The following is a 19,502-nucleotide window of genomic DNA, read 5'->3' as shown; positions in this document are numbered from 1 at the left end:
CCGGCGGAGGCCCCTCCCCCGCCGTCTATCCTCCCGAATATCGCCTCGGATTCACTTCTCCGCATGTCCTACCTTCCAGTAAGTGGTCACTTCTCTGTTCAGAGAGTTGTTGCTACTCTCCTGTTCGATCTCCTGTTGAGTTCGTAGGTGTTCAGAATGGTTTGATCCCTATTCAGCTGAATTCCTGAGACCAGACGAAATCTAGGTCTCCTACTCCTCCGCCATCTTGCTCCGCCCCCCCATCATGAAATCTTGAGGAATAAAACCCTTGAAAACTTGAACTGAATATTTATTTATCAGATTTTAAACACACAAAAGAAAAATGAACTCAAATCAGAAAATGGTCAAAAGAAGCAATAAATACTTCAAGGAAATGACATACAAATGGAAAAAGCAGCAGAGTTATTGTACTCTTTTTTAATGCTAATTATAAAGTAATGAAATTCCACAATCAGACTGTCAAAGCTTAAAATTCTCAATCATAACCAGTGTTTAAGGATTCAGACATTTAAGTGCTATTAGTCGTTGTTGTAACTGATGCAATCTCTTGAAAGTATCACTTTGAAGCTGAGCATTAAAATGACCTTTTGCAAAATGTATTTTTCCTTTTCAGGCAATTTCCTTCCTGTTCAAGACTGTATTAATTGTCCTGGCCTATGTGTGCGAGAATAGAGGGCCCTATTAGTGTCAATACAGAAGGCACGAAGACTGTAATGTTGGAGATGGACATAATGTCCTTGGGTCTCCAGAAACAAAAGAATAAAGTGTCTTAGTCAGTGGTACTCTTCTCTTCTAATTCCTTTCTTTATCCAATCATCATAATGAGTCTCTCTGATTTTGGCAGAATGCTAAGATCATATTATCCATCTCATTTATACTATTGAAGGTAAAAAAACCTATCTAGATCTGTAGATATTTATCACTCTTTCAGGGGGAATTTCCACAAGCACTAGTCCACAAGAAGAGGTTATGTGCATGGCAGGCCAAATGCATTAGAACCACCAGATCATCTGAGTAAGGGAATCAATTACTGACCTGTCTGTTATGTACTTCTGGACCTGGGGACAAAATAATTATATTTGTTTATTTTGCTTGGAAAGGGCATTTGAGTCAGAGTTTGATGAATTTCTCCATATTCCACATTCCAGCTACCCAATAATACTATTATATTCCACTCTCTCTAGGTCTAGAGCTGTCAGTTTGACCCAGCAAATCTGACTCTGACCCACATGTAGCATAAAAGCTTGCTATTACAGAGAGTAACAGCTGACATCCAAGTGTGTAATATATGTAGATATCTACATCTTTCTCTGTTGTCTGTTATCTGTGTAAGACTAGATATCCTTTCAAAGGAGTGTGAAGGAAGAGTTTTGGAAAAGATGTAAATCAATGTACTTTGGCTATTCTGGGTCAAAATTCCATGCTATTTTTGTATTTCTTGTAAGACTGCATCTTATTTTGCCTATATTATTAACAACTGAATTCCTAAAAATTAGTTATATGCTTAAAATAACTGACATGCTGTAATACAGATTAGCAAATACCTAGAAGCAAGGAATCTCTAGGAGGCAGGAGGACTCATTCTTGCTGACTACAGGATGTGGAAAATAGGTAAATGGGTAACATAGAAGAGTAGAGGCCAGAAGACAGAGGACAAACCTTGGGATACCAGGAAGGATTCAGGAGAGGGCCATAGAGCAATTGACGAGTTTTTTTTTTTTTAAAGGTTTTATTAATTTATTTATTTGTCAGAGAGAGAAAGAGAAAGAGAGAGCACAAGCAGGAAGAGTGGCAGGCAGAGGGAGAGGCAGGCTCCCCACTGAGCAAGGATCCCAATATGGGACTCGATCCCAGGACCCTGGGATCATGACCTGAGCTGAAGGCAGACACTTAACCAACTGAGCCACCCACGCTTCCTGAGAAGAACTTTCTTGACCTCATTATATACTAATGACTGAATTTCTAAAAATGTGGGGTCTTAGTCCTTACATAAAGTCATTCTTTGATCAAAATCATAGCTTTTTAAAAATTACGTATCTCAAATCAAGAAATTCTCAAGCTGTAAAAGAAATTGTTAGACTAGTAAAAAAAAAAAGTGTTCAGTTATTTCATGGTTTCCTAGATTCTCCAACACTGTTGCTTTATGTCAGCAAACTCATGATCATCTAATCATATACTGAATGTCACCAAATATGCCAATAATGCAGGAAGAGATGTGGTTTATGTGGCTAAATCTCCCAAATGAAGGAACCCAGTCAACAAGGGCATTCTATGAAGAGAGCATGTGTCAGCAGACCTATATTTAGAAGAGACCAGTTAGTCAAATAAATCCTTGATTTTCAAAGCTTTGCTTCCCATTGTTCAATTCTACAGCTTCATAGATCATGGATTGTTTCATTAACTTTTTCTTTCTATATTAATCAGAACTAGAATAGGAATCCTTTAATAACAATCTCATTTTCTGATTATTCAAGAGAAAGGAGCTGTCATGGGAGCATTACCTGTCAGGTACAGATGGTGGAAAGGCAGGTGGGAGAGGACTTAAGTGACTACAGGGCAGGTGGGATGGAGTGGTTTTCCTTGGAAAAGCTGGCAGTGAAACAGTATGGGGTAAACTTGGGGATAGTGAGACTTCCTTACCTCTTGCTGTTGGGAGCCATTTCTGCTCTTACTGGACACCTAAAGACCATCATCAGTCTTTATAGCACTATCCCTCATTGCTTTCCTCCTCCTGAGATTCTAGTCTCACTTCCTTGTATCTTGTGCTGGGCAGTGCCTCTTCTTTCTGTCTGCACCCTCAGTAACAGCCCTCATCAATGTCAACATCATGAACTCTGAACCATTTGTTGCTGGGCCATTTGCCAATATGGGGACATCTCTGGGATAGCCTTTCCTGCTTTTCTTCTGTCCCTGAAAAATAACCTTGCTGCCTCTGCTGTATGTCTGTCTGAGATCAAGTTGGTGTGTTCATCTCTAATAAAATTTGCAGCAAGGTCTGTATCATGCTCAGGCAGCAACATAAGTTTATTGAGCTTGACTGTAGAAGAAAGTTGCTGGTCACCAATTGTAATGTTCCCCAGTGAATGTGGAGAAGGAGGAGATCTGAACGTGGACTGAGAGATTTCCTTGCCACTAGCCCAAGCCCCCAGGGACCCAGGAACTCAGATGATGCCCTCTAGGGTTCATACACACCTGATGTCTCAGAAATCATTTCTAAAATTGGCACCTTGCTCTCTTCTTTTTTCCTTGCTCTCTTCTATGCTCTTCCCCTACAAAGTAAAGGCAGACAAATTCACATACATAAATTATATTTTGATAAGTTCAGTTCATTTTCTGCTGTCCTCATTTGGACATCATGTAAAGCACATGTAAAAGTAGACATGCTCCAATGCCATGAGATCTATGTAAATAAACATCCTTGTGACCCTTCTTTCACTGAGTCTCAAAACAGAAATTGGTTTATACAGTTACCTGATATCCTTCACATTTCAAATGAAATGGATTTGAATTTTCAGTTATGAGACCATTCATGATATGGTTGGTTAAAAATGAGTTTTGAATTGGAATGTCTAGTTTTGAATCCAGATTCTGCCACTGTTAAACTCTGTATAGGGGCGTTATACTTGTCTTCTCTGTGTTTCTGTTTCCATATCTTTACCTTCATATATTTGTTCTTTGGATAAGAGATCTTAATCTATAAAAGTACTTTGTATGGTACACTGTATAGAGCTTTTGTGAAATAAGTACTTGACCTTAATTATTAATGTTTTGAACTTAAAATTAGGATATAGGGTTATTGCTGTCAATAAAATATGATGTGATTCAGTTATTTGAGTTAGTTAATAAAATATGTTAATAAAATAGGATGTCATTAAGTTAATTGAATTTGGAATACCTCTTCCTGTACTTGTTCTTCCACCTGGAAAATATGGAAATAATGCTATTGTGAGAATTAATGCTTATTTATTATGTAAGTTTGGGTTAGAAAAAGTAATGTGTATTCTCTCATTTCTTCATTCATTATACTTTTATCACTAAAATATGTTGTCTGTTATCCAGGTCATGAGCACAGAGAAATTAGACATAATCTATGTGGAAGTTGCAGTTGCATAAAAAAGAAATAGAGGGGTAATCTAATGCAATATCTGCTGTGAAAACTTCAGAAGGGGTATAGAAAACAAAAGAAAGAAATGATCAATGTTACTTAATGAAAGGACATTTCTCACTAAATTCTAAAAGCTGAATAGCAGTTAGGCTAGCAAAAATGTGTACACATTAGCATCCACAATAGAAAAAACAGTCTACAGATGCATTAAGCATCTTATTTTGTATTAAAAAAGCAAGAAATTTAAAACCACTTGAAGACAAATATTACATAATATATGGAGATGACAGACTAATTTTCAAATTTAGAAAGCTAACTTTCATAACTTTCAGAAGACATATAAAAGAAATACCAATAAATGTATGATGAAAACTGTATTATTTCTCATAAGATTTCATGAAAGATTAACATGGGAATAAGTACTTGTATAAAAGAGAGATCATATTTTGGAATTACTTAATACACAATCACTAGGATTGTTGATAGGTCTACAGTAGAGCCCAACAGCAGAAGCAATGATTATATTTCTGGAATGGTAAGAAAGTTGGTGTTGCAATGGAATATTATGCAGCCATCAAAAGGAATGAGATCTTGCCATTTGCAACGACGTGGATGGAACTGGAGGGTGTTATGCTTAGTGAAATAAGTCAATCAGAGAAAGACATGTATCATATTACCTCACTGATATGAGGAATTCTTAATCTCAGGAACAAACTGAGTGTTACTGGAGTGGTTGGGGGTGGGAGGGATGGGGTGCCTGGGTGATAGACATTGGGGAGGGTATGTGCTACGGTGAGCGCTGTGAATTGTGCAAGACTGTTGAATCACAGATCTGTACTTCTGAAACAAATAACGCAACATATTTTAAGAAAAAAGAAAAAGAAGAAGATAGCAGGAGAGGAAGAATGAAGGGGAGTAAGTCAGAGGGGGAGATGAACCATGAGAGATGATGGACTCTGGAAAACAAACTGAGAGTTCTAGAGGGGAGGAGGGTAGGAGGATGGGTTAGCCTGGTGATGGGTATTAAAGAGGGCACATTCTGCATGGAGCACTGGGTGTTATGAACAAACAATGAATCATGGAACACTACATCAAAAACTAATGATGTAATATACGGTGATTAACATAACAATAAAAAATTTAAAAAAAAAAGAAAGTTGGTGTTGTACCCTTTCCCGAATTAAGAAAATTTTTCAACAAGCTTTTGAAAAGCTTTAGACTGATATAATTTGAAATGTATAGAATTGTGAAAGAATAGCTCAAGAAAATCCCTTATAACATTTACCCAGATTCAGATATCATTTGCATTTGGCCCCATTTTGCTTTATGATGTGATAGATAGATAATTTCTTTGTGCACTGTTTAGGGGTACATTGAAGACATGGGTTACTCCTAAATAATTCTATGTTTCTTGACCAAGGTCACAGATATGCTATTGCATAACTATAATATAATCAAGATCAGGGCACCCAGTATTAAAATAATAGTATCACCTAATCTACAGACCATGTTGGACACTTAGACAATAAGCCAAAGAATGACTTCTCTGAGGTACATTTTTTCTTGCCCAGAATCTGATCCAGAATCCCCCAGTGCATTTCATATTGACATCTCTTCAGAATCCTTTCACGTGTAACAGGTCATTAATATATCTCTTTTTTCTTTTTGTTTTGCTTTGTGTTGTTCCTGAGCAATTATTTACTTATTTTACCAAATTCTAACATACATACAAAAATCACATCTTGTCCAGTTTAAATAATTGTCACAAGGTATACATAAATCATTAAGCCCCTGAATGAGGACTATAACCTTACTTGTACCCTAGAATGAACCACCTCTCCCTAGTCCTTAACAGTCTCCTTCACAGTCATCCCTTCTTCAAGGGCTTAAGAGCTTTATTGTGGCTTAAAAAAAGAAAAAAATCAACTCTATTCTGCAGCTTATCCAATTTGTGGGCATATTGCCTTTGATCAGGGTCTCTTAAGTTTTGTTTGTTGTTGTTCTTTTTTTTTTTAATGTGCTCTCAGTTGTAATGTCTCCTCTTCTACTTATGATTTACTTATTTCAGTCTTGTTTCTCTTTTTGGGTTTAGTTAAAGGTTTGTCAATTGTGTTAAACTTTTCAAAATAAACAACTTCTTACTTTTGTTGTTTTTTCCCCTTTGTTTTTCCATTCTCTACTATGTTTATTTCTGCTCTAATCTTATTTCACTTCTGCATTTTGGTTTAGTTTGTTCTTTTTTTATAATCAGAATATTTTTTATTATGTTATGTTACTCACCATACATTACATCATTAGTTTTTGATGTCGTGTTCCATGATTCATTGTTTGCATATAACACCCAGTGCTCCATGCAGTATATGCCCTCTTTAATACCCATCATCAGGCTAACCCTTCTCCCCACCCCCCTCCCCTCTAGAACCCTCAATTTGTTTCTCAGAGTCCATAGTCTCTCATGGTTCGTCTCCGCCTCCAATTCCCCCCCTTCATTTTCCCCTTCCTGCTATCTTCTTCTGTTTTTTTTTTAACATATAATGTATTGTTTCAACAGTCTTACACAATTCACACTGCTCACCATAACACATACCCTCCCCAACGTCTATCACCCAGCCACCTCATACCTCCCACCCCCACCACTCCAGCAACCCTGTTTGTTTCTTGAGATTAAGAATTCCTCATATCAGTGAGGTCATATGATACATTCTTCTTTTACTAGATCATTGGTGTAAAGTTAGATTATTTATTTGAGATCTTTAATTTTTTGAATGTAAACATTTATTCTTATTAAATTCTAACTTAGTACTACTTTTGTTGCATTCCATAGGCTTTAGTTTGATGTGTTTTCATTTCATTATTCTTTTTTTTAAATTTTATTTTATTATGTTATTGTAATCACCATACATTACATCATTAGTTTTTGATGTAGTGTTCCATGATTCATTGTTTGCGTATAACACCCAGTGCTCCATTCAATACATGCCCTCTTTAATACGCATCACCAGGCTAACCCATCCCCCCACCACCCTCCCCTCTAGAACCTTCAGTTTGTTTCTCAGAGTCCATAATCTCTCATGGTTCATCTCTCCCTCCGATTCCCCCCCTTCATTTTCCCTTTTTAATTAACATATAATGTATTATTTGCTTCAGGGGTACAGGTTTGTGATTCATCAGTCTTACACAACATCCAGCACTTACCACAACACATACCCTACCCAATGTCCATCACCCAGCCACCTCTCCCCTCAACCCCCTCCTCTCCAGCAACCCTCAGCTTGTTTCCTAAGATTAAGAGTCTCTTATGGTTTGTCTCCCTCTCTGGTTTTGTCTTGTTTCTTTTTTTTACCTCTCTTCCTCTATGATCCTCTGCCTTTTTTCTCAAATTCCACATATCAGTGAGATCATATGATAATTGTCTTTCTTTTATCGACTTATTTCCCTTTGCTTAATACCCTCTAGTTCCATCCACATCGTTGCAAATAGTAAGATTTCATTTTTTGCTGGCTGCGTAATACTCCATTGTGTATATATATATATATATATATATATATACACACCACATCTTTATCCATTCATCTGTCGATGGACATCTGGGCTCTTTCCATAGTTTGGCTATTGTGGACATTGCTGCTACAAACATCGGGGTGCAGGTGCCCCCTTTCGATTACTACATTTGTATCTTTGGGGTAAATACCCAGTAGTGCAATTGCTGGGTCATAGGGTAGCTCTATTTTCAAACTTTTGAGGAACTTCCATACTGTTTTCCAGAGTGGCTGCACCAGCTTGCATTCCCACCAACAGTGTAGGAGGGTTCCTCTTTCTCTGCATCCTCGCCGACATCTGTCATTTCCTGCCTTGTTAATTTTTGCCATTCTGACTGGTGTGTGGTGGTGTCTCTTTGTGGCTTTGATTTGTATTTCCCTGATGCTGACTGATGTTGAGCACTTTTTCATGTGTCTGTTGGTCATTTGGATGTCTTCTTTAGAGAAAGTTTTGTTCAAGTCTTCTGTCCATTTCTTGATTGGATATATATACTTTCGGTGTTGAGTTTGATAAGTTCTTTATAGAATTTAGATACTAGCCCTTTATCTGATATGTCCTCCCATTCTGTCTGTTGTTCTTAAGAGATTTTATAATTACCCTTTTTGTTTCTTTTCTAAGCTATGAGCCATCAGTTCTTCAAGACTGTGTTGTTTAATTTATATATATTTAGGAATATTCTTAAGTTTTTCTTCTATTGATTTCCATTTTCATTATATTGTAATCAGAAAAGATACTCAGTATTATTTCAATCTTCTTAAATATTTAAGACATTCTCTTTGATTGCACACATGTGATCTATCCTGGAAAAGGTTTCTTGTGCACTAGTGAAACATGTATTAATGTTGTTGGGGAAATATTCTGTATGTGCATGTTAGGTCCTTTTGGTCAAAAGTCTTCAAGTCCCCAGTTTATAACTGACCTTTTGCCTGTGTGTTCTATCCATTGTTGGAAGTAGGGTACTGAACTCCCTACTATTTTGTGTTGTTGTCTATTTAGCTCTTCAGTTGTATTAACATTTGCTTCACATATTTGGGTACTCTGATATTGAAAATGAGACATAGCCAGAATTGTAGCTATGTCTTGGGTTAGCAGTTGAAGAATACTGACATGTGACATGGTCCTTGGAAGTTACCTGGGATCAAGTGATGTTTTTTCACATATTATTTCTGTGTGGGTTTAAGTGCTGCCAGAGAGGAACTTCTAGGTTTAAACAGACAAAGCAAAAGCAGAAGAAAAACTGAAACAGCTTGAAATGTCAGCATAAGAGATTTTTGTTCTTTATATGAGTGGCAAACCAACGTTCTTAGGTATTTCATGATTTTTTTTTAAAACCTCCTTCAGTTATGAGCATCTGATAGTGAAAGATTTTTTTGGAATATACATATTTAGAGAAGATTTAATTTTTAGCATGTTCATATTGCTACTCTGAATCAACCTAAAATGCCTGTAGAAGGAACTACTAGTGGTTAAAAATTGTTTTGGAAAATAATTTCAGGACATGGTCATGAATTTGTTCGGTCTTCACACCATAGACTATAGGGTTGAGGAAAGGAGGGACTAACAGGTACAGGTTTGATAAAAGAATGTGAATATACGGTGGTATGTGAGCACCAAACCTATGTGTGAAGAAAGAGAAGAAGGCAAGGAGGTAGAACTGTAGGAAGACACAGATGTGGGCAATGCAGGTATTAAAGGCCTTGAATCGTGCCTCCTTCTGGGGCAACTGAAACACAGTGATAAAGATTTGAACGTAAGACAAGGTGATGAAGATTATGTCAAACCCTAAGATACTGAAGGCAACAAAAAGACCATATATCTTGTTGATCCGGACATCTTCAGTGGCCAGCTTCACAATGGCCATGTGCTCACAATAAGTATGGGAGATGACTATAGTTCTGTAGAATTTAAGACGACATTTGATGAGCACCAAGCATGGTGTTGCAAGAATAGCAGCCCTGAGTGTCACCCCAACCGCAATGTGGGTCAAGAATTGTTGGGAGAAGATGGTGACGTGTCTCAAGGGATCACAGATGGCCACATAGCGATCTAGGGCCATTGCCAGTAGGATGCCTGATTCAATTGCCTGGAATGAGTGAATAAGCCACATTTGTAGAAGGCAAGCTGCAAAGGAAATCTCTGGCAAATGAAACCAGAAGATGCCTAACATTTTGGGAAGAATGCAGGTGCTAAGTGCAATGTCTGTGGCCCCCAGCATGGCCAAAAATATGTACATGGGCTTATGGAGACTGTGCTCATATTTGATGATACCTAAAATTAGGGAATTCCCAATCACAGCGAGGAAATACATGACACAGAATGGAATCCCAATCCAATGCTGCACTGACTCCAGCCCAGGAATGCCAGTGAGTGTCAGGACAGCAGGCATGAAGACAGAACCATTGGGTATGAGCATGATGATTTGGGCTGTAGAATCAACTACTGTTGCTGTTTCATCTTCTATTCCCTGTCAAGACTACATGAATAAAAAATAAGAAGAAATTATTTTAGCAAAGTATACTTTAGTTAGGTAAAGCATATTCTATCCTCTCCTTCCTTTATTTATCAAAATCAAAATAAGACTACATGCTTTATTTTAGCAAAGCATATTTAGTTAGATAAATGATGATAATCTTCTCACTCCTTTTTTTATTATTGAATTACAGGTGACATTGAACATTTTCTAAGCTTAAAGTACACAACATGTTGATTTGATACATTCACATATTGCAGTGTGAGTGCCATTATAGTTTAGCTAACATATCACAGCACATTATTCTATTTTCTTTTTTGTGGTGGAAATGATTAAGATCTAGTCTCTTAGCAAGTTTGATGCCTTTGATGTAATACTATTGCTTATAGTTACTATCCTGTACATTAGATCTCTAGGACTTATTTATCTACTAATAAAATATCTCCTGTGTTTCCTCACCCCTCAGCCCCTGGTACCCACAATTGTGTCTGTTTTTATGAGTTTGGTTATTTGTTATTATTGAAATGAATTGATACATGATAATACTTTCGTTTCAGATACACAACATGGTAATTCAACAAGTCTATACATATACTATGCTGTGCTCACCACTCACGTAGCTACTACATGTCACCATACAACTTATTACAAACCTTTGACTATAGTCACCATGCTGTACTTTTTATCCATGTAATTTACTCATCTCATCATTGCAAGCCTGTGTCTCCCACTCCACTTCACCAAATCGGCCACCCTCAAGACCCTGCCTCTCTGGCAACCATCAGTTAATTCTCTGTATTTATGGATCTGTTTCTGCTTTTTATTTGTTTATTCATTTGCTTTGTTTTTTAGATTCCATACACGTGGAATCATATGGAGTTCAGCTGTTTTAAGATTCCACTTAGATATAAGTAATATCATACAGTATTTGCCTTTCTCTCTTTGACTAATCTCACAGCATAATGTATTCAAAGTTTATTACAATTGTCACAAATAAGAGGATTTCCTTCTTTCTCATGTCTAAATAAATTAATAATCAGACAAATGTAAGTCAAAACCACAATGAGATATCACCTCACTCCAGTTAGAAGACCTGTCATCAGTGAGTCAAAAGATAATAAGTATTGGGGAGATTTATGAAAAGGGAACCATCACGCTTAGTTGGTGGGAATGCAGCAACTATGGAAAGCAATATGAGGGTTCAATGAAAATTTTGAAAAAATGACCTACATATAATCTGGTAATTCCACTTCTGGATATATATCCAAAGGACAGGAAAACAGAATATTGAAAAGATATATGCAATCCCATGTTTACTGCAGCATTATTTACAGTAGCCAAAATATGGAAACAACCTTAGTGCCCATCAGCATATGAATGGATAAAGATGTGGCATATATGTGCAATGGAATATTATCCATCTTATTTTTTCCTTTAATGACTTCCTTTCAGATTTTCTCTTTTCACAAAGTCATTGTAAGAACAACCATCAGGTTCTGTGTTTCTGCATGCCTTAATCATTTTCAGTGACAAAAATTAAATGGATCAGATGGTTTCTTTCTAGTCCATGACTAGTGGACCAAACAGATGCATTTTATCTTATGTTTACTCCTCATCACCTCTGCTTATTGTGTGACTTGAATACTGGCATTGAGAAAAAATTATTTAATATAGAGTATACACATTTTAAGAACTGGACTCCACCTGGGCTAACATAAAGCATCCACAGGGATGGTGGAAATTCTGCTGCTCATAATCAGAAGACAAATTTGACCAGAATATTTTTCAGTTTTGCAACTCACCAGCTCGACTTCTCAGGATAGTGTCTTCACAGTCTGATCCTTCTCTAATAGCCCCAAATGTTTCCAACCTAATTTGTCAAACTTTCTATGTTTTTCCAAAGCCCATCCATATATCATGCAAGTTTTCCAATTTATTCTCTCTGAAGATAAATCAATCCTGACTGTTTTCTTTGGCAGTCCTTGTCAGATCTTGTTCTTACCATGCCCTGTTATTTTCATATATCTTGTATTTAATCCCAAGCACCAGTCTGTGCCCTCTGCTCTTCTCTCTCCCCATCAACAACCACCATTACCCCCTAAGCCTGAAAAAGCATTGATTCTTAAATATTTTATATAACATGGATTATCTATGAACTTAGATTCTCTCTAACCACATAAGATTACCTAGAATTCACCTCAGGTCAACTGCAGGTACATTCCCTTTCTTCAAATGTATTCCACTCTAAGAGAGGCTTTCCTTTTTTTTTTTTTTTAATTATGTTATGTCAGTCACCATACAGTGCATCATTAGTTTTTATTAAATATGTACTATATCATTCACCATCTTAAAATCTTCAGACATTTTAGGGTATTTTATCTTGTTAACTTATGATATTGATGTTATGACCCTATATTATATTAATGACAAACTAAGACTTTTTGTTGTAATAGGTGAATCTGCTTGGATCCAAATTCCATGGCACACTGATTCAGAAAGAACAAAAAATAGTGTATGTCATATGAGATTTTATAATTATGCTTCAGTAAGGATATGGAATATATATCAGTGTGTAACTTTATCAGGGGAGTTGTACAAAAACATACAGCAAATTTTAATCAGTTTCTGCCTGTTTAAATTCTGATGGAAAAAATCTCAGCTATATCTTCCATATTTTTATCAAATAATTATAATACATGCCTTACACACATGTTTAAAATATTCTACATGTCTAATATAAAACCACATTTGCAATGCCATATCATCCACATACTGGCTAACACTCTCTGCAATTTGGCTCAAAAGGGTACGCTACTGTCTTTATCAGGAACATTCATTCGGGAGACTTAACGTGGCCATGTGGGTCAGAGTTGTCCTAGAGAATTCTTACAGGATAGTGTGCAAACTGAAGCTCGACAGCAGTATATATCATGAGTAATCAGAAAAAGAGAAAAAAAAAGAAGATAGAAAATAAACAAAGGAACAGGTAAATAAAATAGAAAAGCATGCCTTCAACCTAACATATGAAAAATCATGTGAAAAAGGTAATTACTTTTCTTCCTGATGGTTTTGTATCTGCAACTTCATGAGGCCTAATTGATATTCTTCTAAAGCAGGTTTCCTCCTTCTCAAAACAAATGGCATTTTTAGTCGGATAAATTTTGTGTCCTTGGGTAATTCTCTATATTGTAGGAGGCTTAGCAGCATCCCTGACTCCCACCCACTAGATGCCAGTTGTTCTTTCTTGTCATGAAAATCAAAAATGTCTCAGGCATTGCCAAATGTCACCTGCATGTATGGGGAGGGACACAACATACCTGGTTACTAACCATTGTTTTAGAGTCTTACACTGGAGAAGAATAGTCTTTAATTAAATGAGAATCACTGTTTTGTAGCTTTATTCAAAATAGGCAGAATAAATCTGTCTAGCAAGGGGAATCATTCTTCAATAGGTCTTAGCCAGATAAAAGAGATGGAAGGGCATTCCCAGAGGGAATACTTTGAACAAAATCAAAGAAGCATGAAGTGTACAGTGGGATTGCAAATCAACAAGTAATTTTCATGTATGAATTGTGTCATAAACAGAGATGATGGTTGTTGGGGCTAAGGAAAAGGGAAGAATAACAAATGTAAGATTCCAATTTTATAATAAAAATTTCAAAAACAGGTGGAATAACAAGGATTTTTTTTTTTTGCCTCTAAAAATCCATTCGGCTAGTGGATTGATAAATCGCTTAAAATGATGAGAGCTGGCATAGAGAGATGAAGTTAGAAGAATATCTGCGATAGTGCTGATGGGATAGGATAAAGTGATCTGGCCACATTGGAAGATTAACAAGGGAGCAATATCTCTGCTGCTCGCTGACTTGATGGAGGGGAAATCAAGGGAGATGAGACGAAGATTTTCTTGATTGAAAGCAACAACACTGAATGACAAGGATCATTGAAGCAACTGTGTGTACAGATACATAAATTTTTAGAAGAGGGAGGAGACGTATCTTAAACCTCTGAAATTCCTGGGCCAGGAAAACAATCATGGGTGTCATGTTCAGCATCAATCCTGAACCATTAATGTTACTGGCATGTCTTATTCTGATTCCCAGAACCTAAATGAATTAAGGGATTTAGGTCTAAATCTACTCTCCCTACAATCTCAGGAAATCTTTCCCTGTACAAAGTCTCTGACATTTACCCTTTGATCTCAACCTCAAGTTCCCAGGGACAGACTCTCAGAAACAGTTGTTTATGTGTGTATTAGCCCAGATCCTTCTCTAGGGTCTTCCTCTTGTCAGGTCTAGTTTAAAATCTATCACCCATTGTGTGATTAACTGACTCAGAAATATTCTGAACAGCAACATGAATCACAATATTCTTCATGTTTGAAAAATCAACTATTGTAAGACTCTTGCTTTTTTATCATCCTGCCATCTTCTTGGATCATAAAAGGGTTTGTGTTCTCTTTGAAACCAATCCTCCATTCTCCCACACTCAGTGCAGAATCTAAGGCTCAAAGACTTACCTGGAATCATCTGTGGTAACATATGTAGAAGCCACAGAGTGAAAGTCTTTTGATGTTTCAGATAATGAGGATGGCTGTTTTGTACTATAGGAGCCACCTGGGGGATTTTTTACACCAGTCACTGATGGGCTTCAAATTAGCCTGGGACAAGGGTGAAAAGCAGGCAAAATTGGTTCAAAACCCAGAAGAATTTATCTCATAGCTGATCTGCATCTAATAAAAATTCTCAAATCCTGGTGTCCCTGGGGACTGGGAGCCAAACTGACCATCCTTTCAGAAACTTCTAAGACAAGACAGTGCCCTAAGACAACACAAATAGTCAATTACACTTTTATACAAAATGATGAGCCAATGAAGGGAAATGAAAACATCTCAAGGTATTCAGACTAATCAGTATAGACATGCTGACAGAGAACTAAATGGAATATTTCTATGTGATATAGAAATTAAACCCTCTTACACTGTTGGTGGGAATGCAAGTTGGTACAGCCACTCTGGAAAACAGTATGGAGGTTCCTCAAGACATTAAAAATAGAGCTACCTTAGACCCAACAATTGCACTACTGGATATTTACCCCAAAGATACAGATGTAGTGAAACGAAGGGGCACCTGCACCCCAATGTTCATAGCAGCAATGTCCACGATAGACAAATGGTGGAAGGAGCTGAAATGTCCTTCAACAGATGAATGGATAAAGAAGATGTGGTTTATACATACAATGGAATATTACTCAGCCGTCAGAAAGGATGTATACCCACCATTTGCATTGACATGGATGGAAGTACAGGGTATTATGCTAAGCGAAATAAGTCAAAGAAAGAAAGACAATTATCATATGGTTTCACTCATATGTGGGATATAAGAAATAGTGCAGAGGATCATAAGGGAATGGAGGAAAAACTGAATGGTTAAGAATTCAGAGGGAGGCAAACCATGAGAGACTCTTAACTCTGGGAAAAAAACTGAGGGTTGCTGAAGGGGAGGTGGGTGGGGGAATGGGGTAAATGAGTGATGGACATTAAGGAGGGCACGTGATATGATAAGCACCTGGTGTTATAGGCAGCTGATGAATTATTGAACACTACGTCTGAAAATAATGATGTACTCTATGTTGGAAAATTGCATTTAAATAAAAAAAGAAATTGTCCCATTCATTTAAGACTCTCATGAAATGATATTATGCATTTTCAGATTTTAGTGCCAGTCACTTTATATATATCAACTTCCCAGCTATGAACTATTATGGCCAGTGTTTACTTAATTGACAAAAAAGGGGGAGTTGTGATTTTAAGCTTTGATATCAAGAGGAAATGAAAAGATTCTGAATCTGTGTGGTGCAAGAAAAAGTCTAACAAGAATGCACTACATGCATCTGCCTAAGAGACATGATGGTCTTAGAGTTAGATGGTTTTTGTCCTGTGTCACTGCATTTGGCATTATTTAGCAGACATATTACTCATGCATTGAAAGACTCTCTGACTCCCATCTTGCTTTTAAACTGCCACAAAATTATCTTCATCCTAGAATATGGCTGCTTTGTGTACTGGGTTACTTCACAGTGGCTTAGGGGAGTTGGTTGTGTGTATTTCTTTCCAGCTCTGCACTCAGTGATGTCACATGGTAGATTGAAATCAACCATGGCACAAATATGTAAATCAGAAAACAAAGTATATCAGAATGCCAACCACCCAACAGAGTAGCACCTGATGAACTCAAAATAAAATAAAATATTTTCAGAGAAAACAAAAGAAATAGTTTTCAGATAGAGAATGAAGTAAGCTGAGGGGAGGTCAGCAGGTTCTGAAATTGGTGCACTACTCTGTGTATAGAGAATTATAATAGTATATTGAATGACCCACAAGATACCTTTGGGAAATGCAAAAAATTTTTGAACCTCATAGAATCATAATGCTGTTGAATGTTGGAGACAAAATTACTCTTAGATACTGTTTAGTTAAAATCCGTGAGAACTAAAGGGGAATAGGATTTTTTAGAAACAATGTGACTCCTTATTTGGTGACAGATACAATTCCTTAGGACTCCTACATTAATAAAAATAATTACTTCAGAGTAATGTAATAGGAGCCACAGAGTACAAATTTTCAGAATTAGCTCTTCATTCTACATGTGTTCTAGAGAAAACAAGAAACAAAAGTTTAATTTTTATTTATTTTTAAAAATATTTTATTTATTTATTTGAGAGAGAGAGAGAGTATGAGAGGGGGGAGGGTCAGAGGGCAAAGCAGACTCCCTGCTCAGCGGGGAGCCTGATGCAAGACATAATCCTGGGACCCCAGGATCATGACCTGAGCCAAAGGCAGTTGCTTAACCAACTGAGCCACCCAGGTGCCCAAAAGTTTAATTTTTAATACAACAGTGTTAGAAATGAAGTTGAATAGCTTTTACTGCAATGGTTAATAAAATTTATCAAGCGAGAAGATACAAGTTTAAATGAATTATGGCAAATATAGGCAGGACCTGGCCATGCCTATATTATTTGTGGAATTGTGTGATTTAAAATGGGAGTCCTTACCATGCAGAGAGGAGAGGATCGTGTGGCCAGAGTCCTGACTGCCAGGTGCAAAAGTAGACTCAGATACATATGTGCAATGACATTCATTCACAAAAAAATAAAAAGAAGTTCTGATATGCTACAACATAGCTGAACTTGAAAACTTTATGCCATGTGAAAGAACCCAGACATAAAATGCCATGTATTATATGATATATTTTCTCGAAATGTCCAGACTAGTCAAATCCATAGAGTCAGTAGGTAGATGTGTGATTTCCATAAACTGGGGACAGGATGAGTGGCTAGTGCCTGGTGATGGAATGGGGTATCTTTATGGGATCACAAAAATGTTATGGAATTAGAGAAGAGACAGTAACACAATTTTTTGAATATACTTAAAACCAGTGTCTTGTACACGTTAAAGGGTGAATTTTACAGCAGTCCATGGACACTTTTCTACCAAGAAGAGGAAGGGTGGAGAAGAGCCAATGTTGCAAGTTATGCTGCCTAAATTGAACATGTAGATAAGGGCCTGCAAAAAGCCAAAGGGTCAACACGTTATTGCTCCTTCATCTGAAAGCAAACACCAAGAGTGAAAGTCAACTCCAGCACCTGATGTGTCAAAACTCAATATTATGAAGACCCCTTTCTGCTTCTGAAATCACTCTTGAGGAATAAAGCCCTTGAAAATATTAATTCAATATATTTTTTATCAGATTTTAAACACACAATAAAAAATGAACACAAATCAGAAAATGATCAAATGAAACAATAAAGTAATTCAACAAAAGGATATACAAGTGGAAAAAAGCTACAGCTATTGCATTATTTATGAAAGCTAATTATAAAGAGAATCACCCAGCAGACCATCAAAGCATAAAAATCTCAATCACAACCAGTGTTTGAGGATTCAGACATATAAGTGCTATTAGTCATTGTCATAATTGATGCAGTCTCTTTGAAGGATCATTTTGAAGTTTCTAGAAATCATTAAAATTACCAATACAAAATATATTTTTCTTTTTCAGGCAATTTCCCATTGGAAAATGTGTTCTACAACTGTCTCAGCCCCTGTGTGGGAGGTCAGAGAGTGCTGGTTATCTTCTTGTCCGTGCAATGACCCATTTGTTTGCCTTTTTTCCCTTTTCAGGTCTCAGATTGGAGCTGGTCCTGATAATTTGAAGGTCACAATAATGGGACAATCTGGACTCTAGACCAGATATTTTATGCCATTTTGAACATCATTAAAATTTTTGTGCAAATATGTTTTCTCTTTTGCTATCCAAATACCTACTTAGTAGTTTTGAATTGCCTCTTTGCCCACAAAGCCTAAGTTATGTATTTGTTTCTTTTCATAGAAGGTTGCTGAACCCTGACTAAAACATTAAGAAATTACGTCTGATACTATCTCAGTTTTATTCCTAAAGAAACTATGTTATCTAAAAACAACAATCCTATTGACAATCCATTATAATAATATCATATATTAATCATAAACAAATATTGACATTGAAAACATTTTTCAAAAGATGTCCCAAGACATCCCGTAGATTTACAGATAGTAATCCTCAGCAGTCATTGATATGTGATGAGCCTGAATCCATTAAACAAGCCAAAGTATCACCCATTTATACGACATGCAGTCTATTTTATAGATGCATTGATTTTAATGCCATAAATCAAATTATGAATATCTGCACACATATGCATATTTTCCATCATTGTTCAGTATATGATCTATGATCTGGAGTTTTCAGGAATAGTCCACTAGCCTTAAGCTCTGACATTATTAATCTTAGTTAAAATACCCCATACCTTCATTAATTTAGTAGCCTTACCTGATTAAAAAGCATGTATGTAGGACAAAGTGATGAAGGTGAGGTCGAACCCTGCAACAGTGAATGCCACAAACAAACCATAGATTTTGTTGACCCGCACATTTTCTGCAGCCAGTTTCACGATGGCCATATGCTCACAGTAGGAGTGGGAGATGATGGTTGTATGGTAAAATTGAAACTGGCACTTTATCAGTACTAGGCATGGGGCTACCAGAATGGCAGCCCTGAGTGTTACCACAGCCCCTATTTGGGTGACCAGCTGGTGGGTGAAGATGGCACCATGTCTTAGTGGATAACAGATGGCCACATAACGGTCCAGAGCCATGGCCAGGAGGATGCCTGACTCTATGCACTGAAATGAGTGGATGAGCCACATTTGAAGCAAGCAAGAATCAAAATAAACCTCTGGCACATGAAACCAGAATATGCCAAGCATCTTGGGCATAATGGTGGTTGCAAGTGCAATATCTGTGACTCCTAGCATGCCTACAAAAATGTACATGGGCTCATGGAGGCT

At 36.9% G+C, this 19,502-nt stretch overlaps 2 protein-coding genes across 2 annotated transcripts in view; both read right to left on the bottom strand.

Annotated features, from left to right (window-relative positions):
• Window positions 1-9,104: 9,104 nt before the first annotated feature.
• On the bottom strand, window positions 9,105-10,058 carry LOC112806258 (olfactory receptor 52A5). The gene has a single exon (XM_025848564.2). The coding sequence runs from the start codon at window positions 10,056-10,058 to the stop codon at window positions 9,105-9,107; it is 954 nt and encodes a 317-aa protein (XP_025704349.2).
• An 8,931-nt stretch (window positions 10,059-18,989) lies between these two features.
• LOC112806288 (olfactory receptor 52A1-like) overlaps window positions 18,990-19,502 on the bottom strand; it is a 33,920-nt gene continuing 33,407 nt past the window's right edge. Inside the window, exon 2 of the mRNA XM_025848587.1 lies at window positions 18,990-19,500. Within this exon, the coding sequence (XP_025704372.1) occupies window positions 18,990-19,500 (511 nt within the window). The remainder of the gene's footprint in view (window positions 19,501-19,502) is intronic.

Source organism: Callorhinus ursinus, unplaced genomic scaffold, assembly GCF_003265705.2.
Source record: "Callorhinus ursinus isolate GAN/ISIS: 27379988/994484 unplaced genomic scaffold, GSC_fseal_2.0 scaffold35, whole genome shotgun sequence".
NCBI lineage: Eukaryota > Metazoa > Chordata > Mammalia > Carnivora > Otariidae > Callorhinus > Callorhinus ursinus.
The sequence above is the reverse complement of the archived record's forward strand: the minus strand, read 5'-3'. Positions and strand labels throughout refer to the sequence as shown.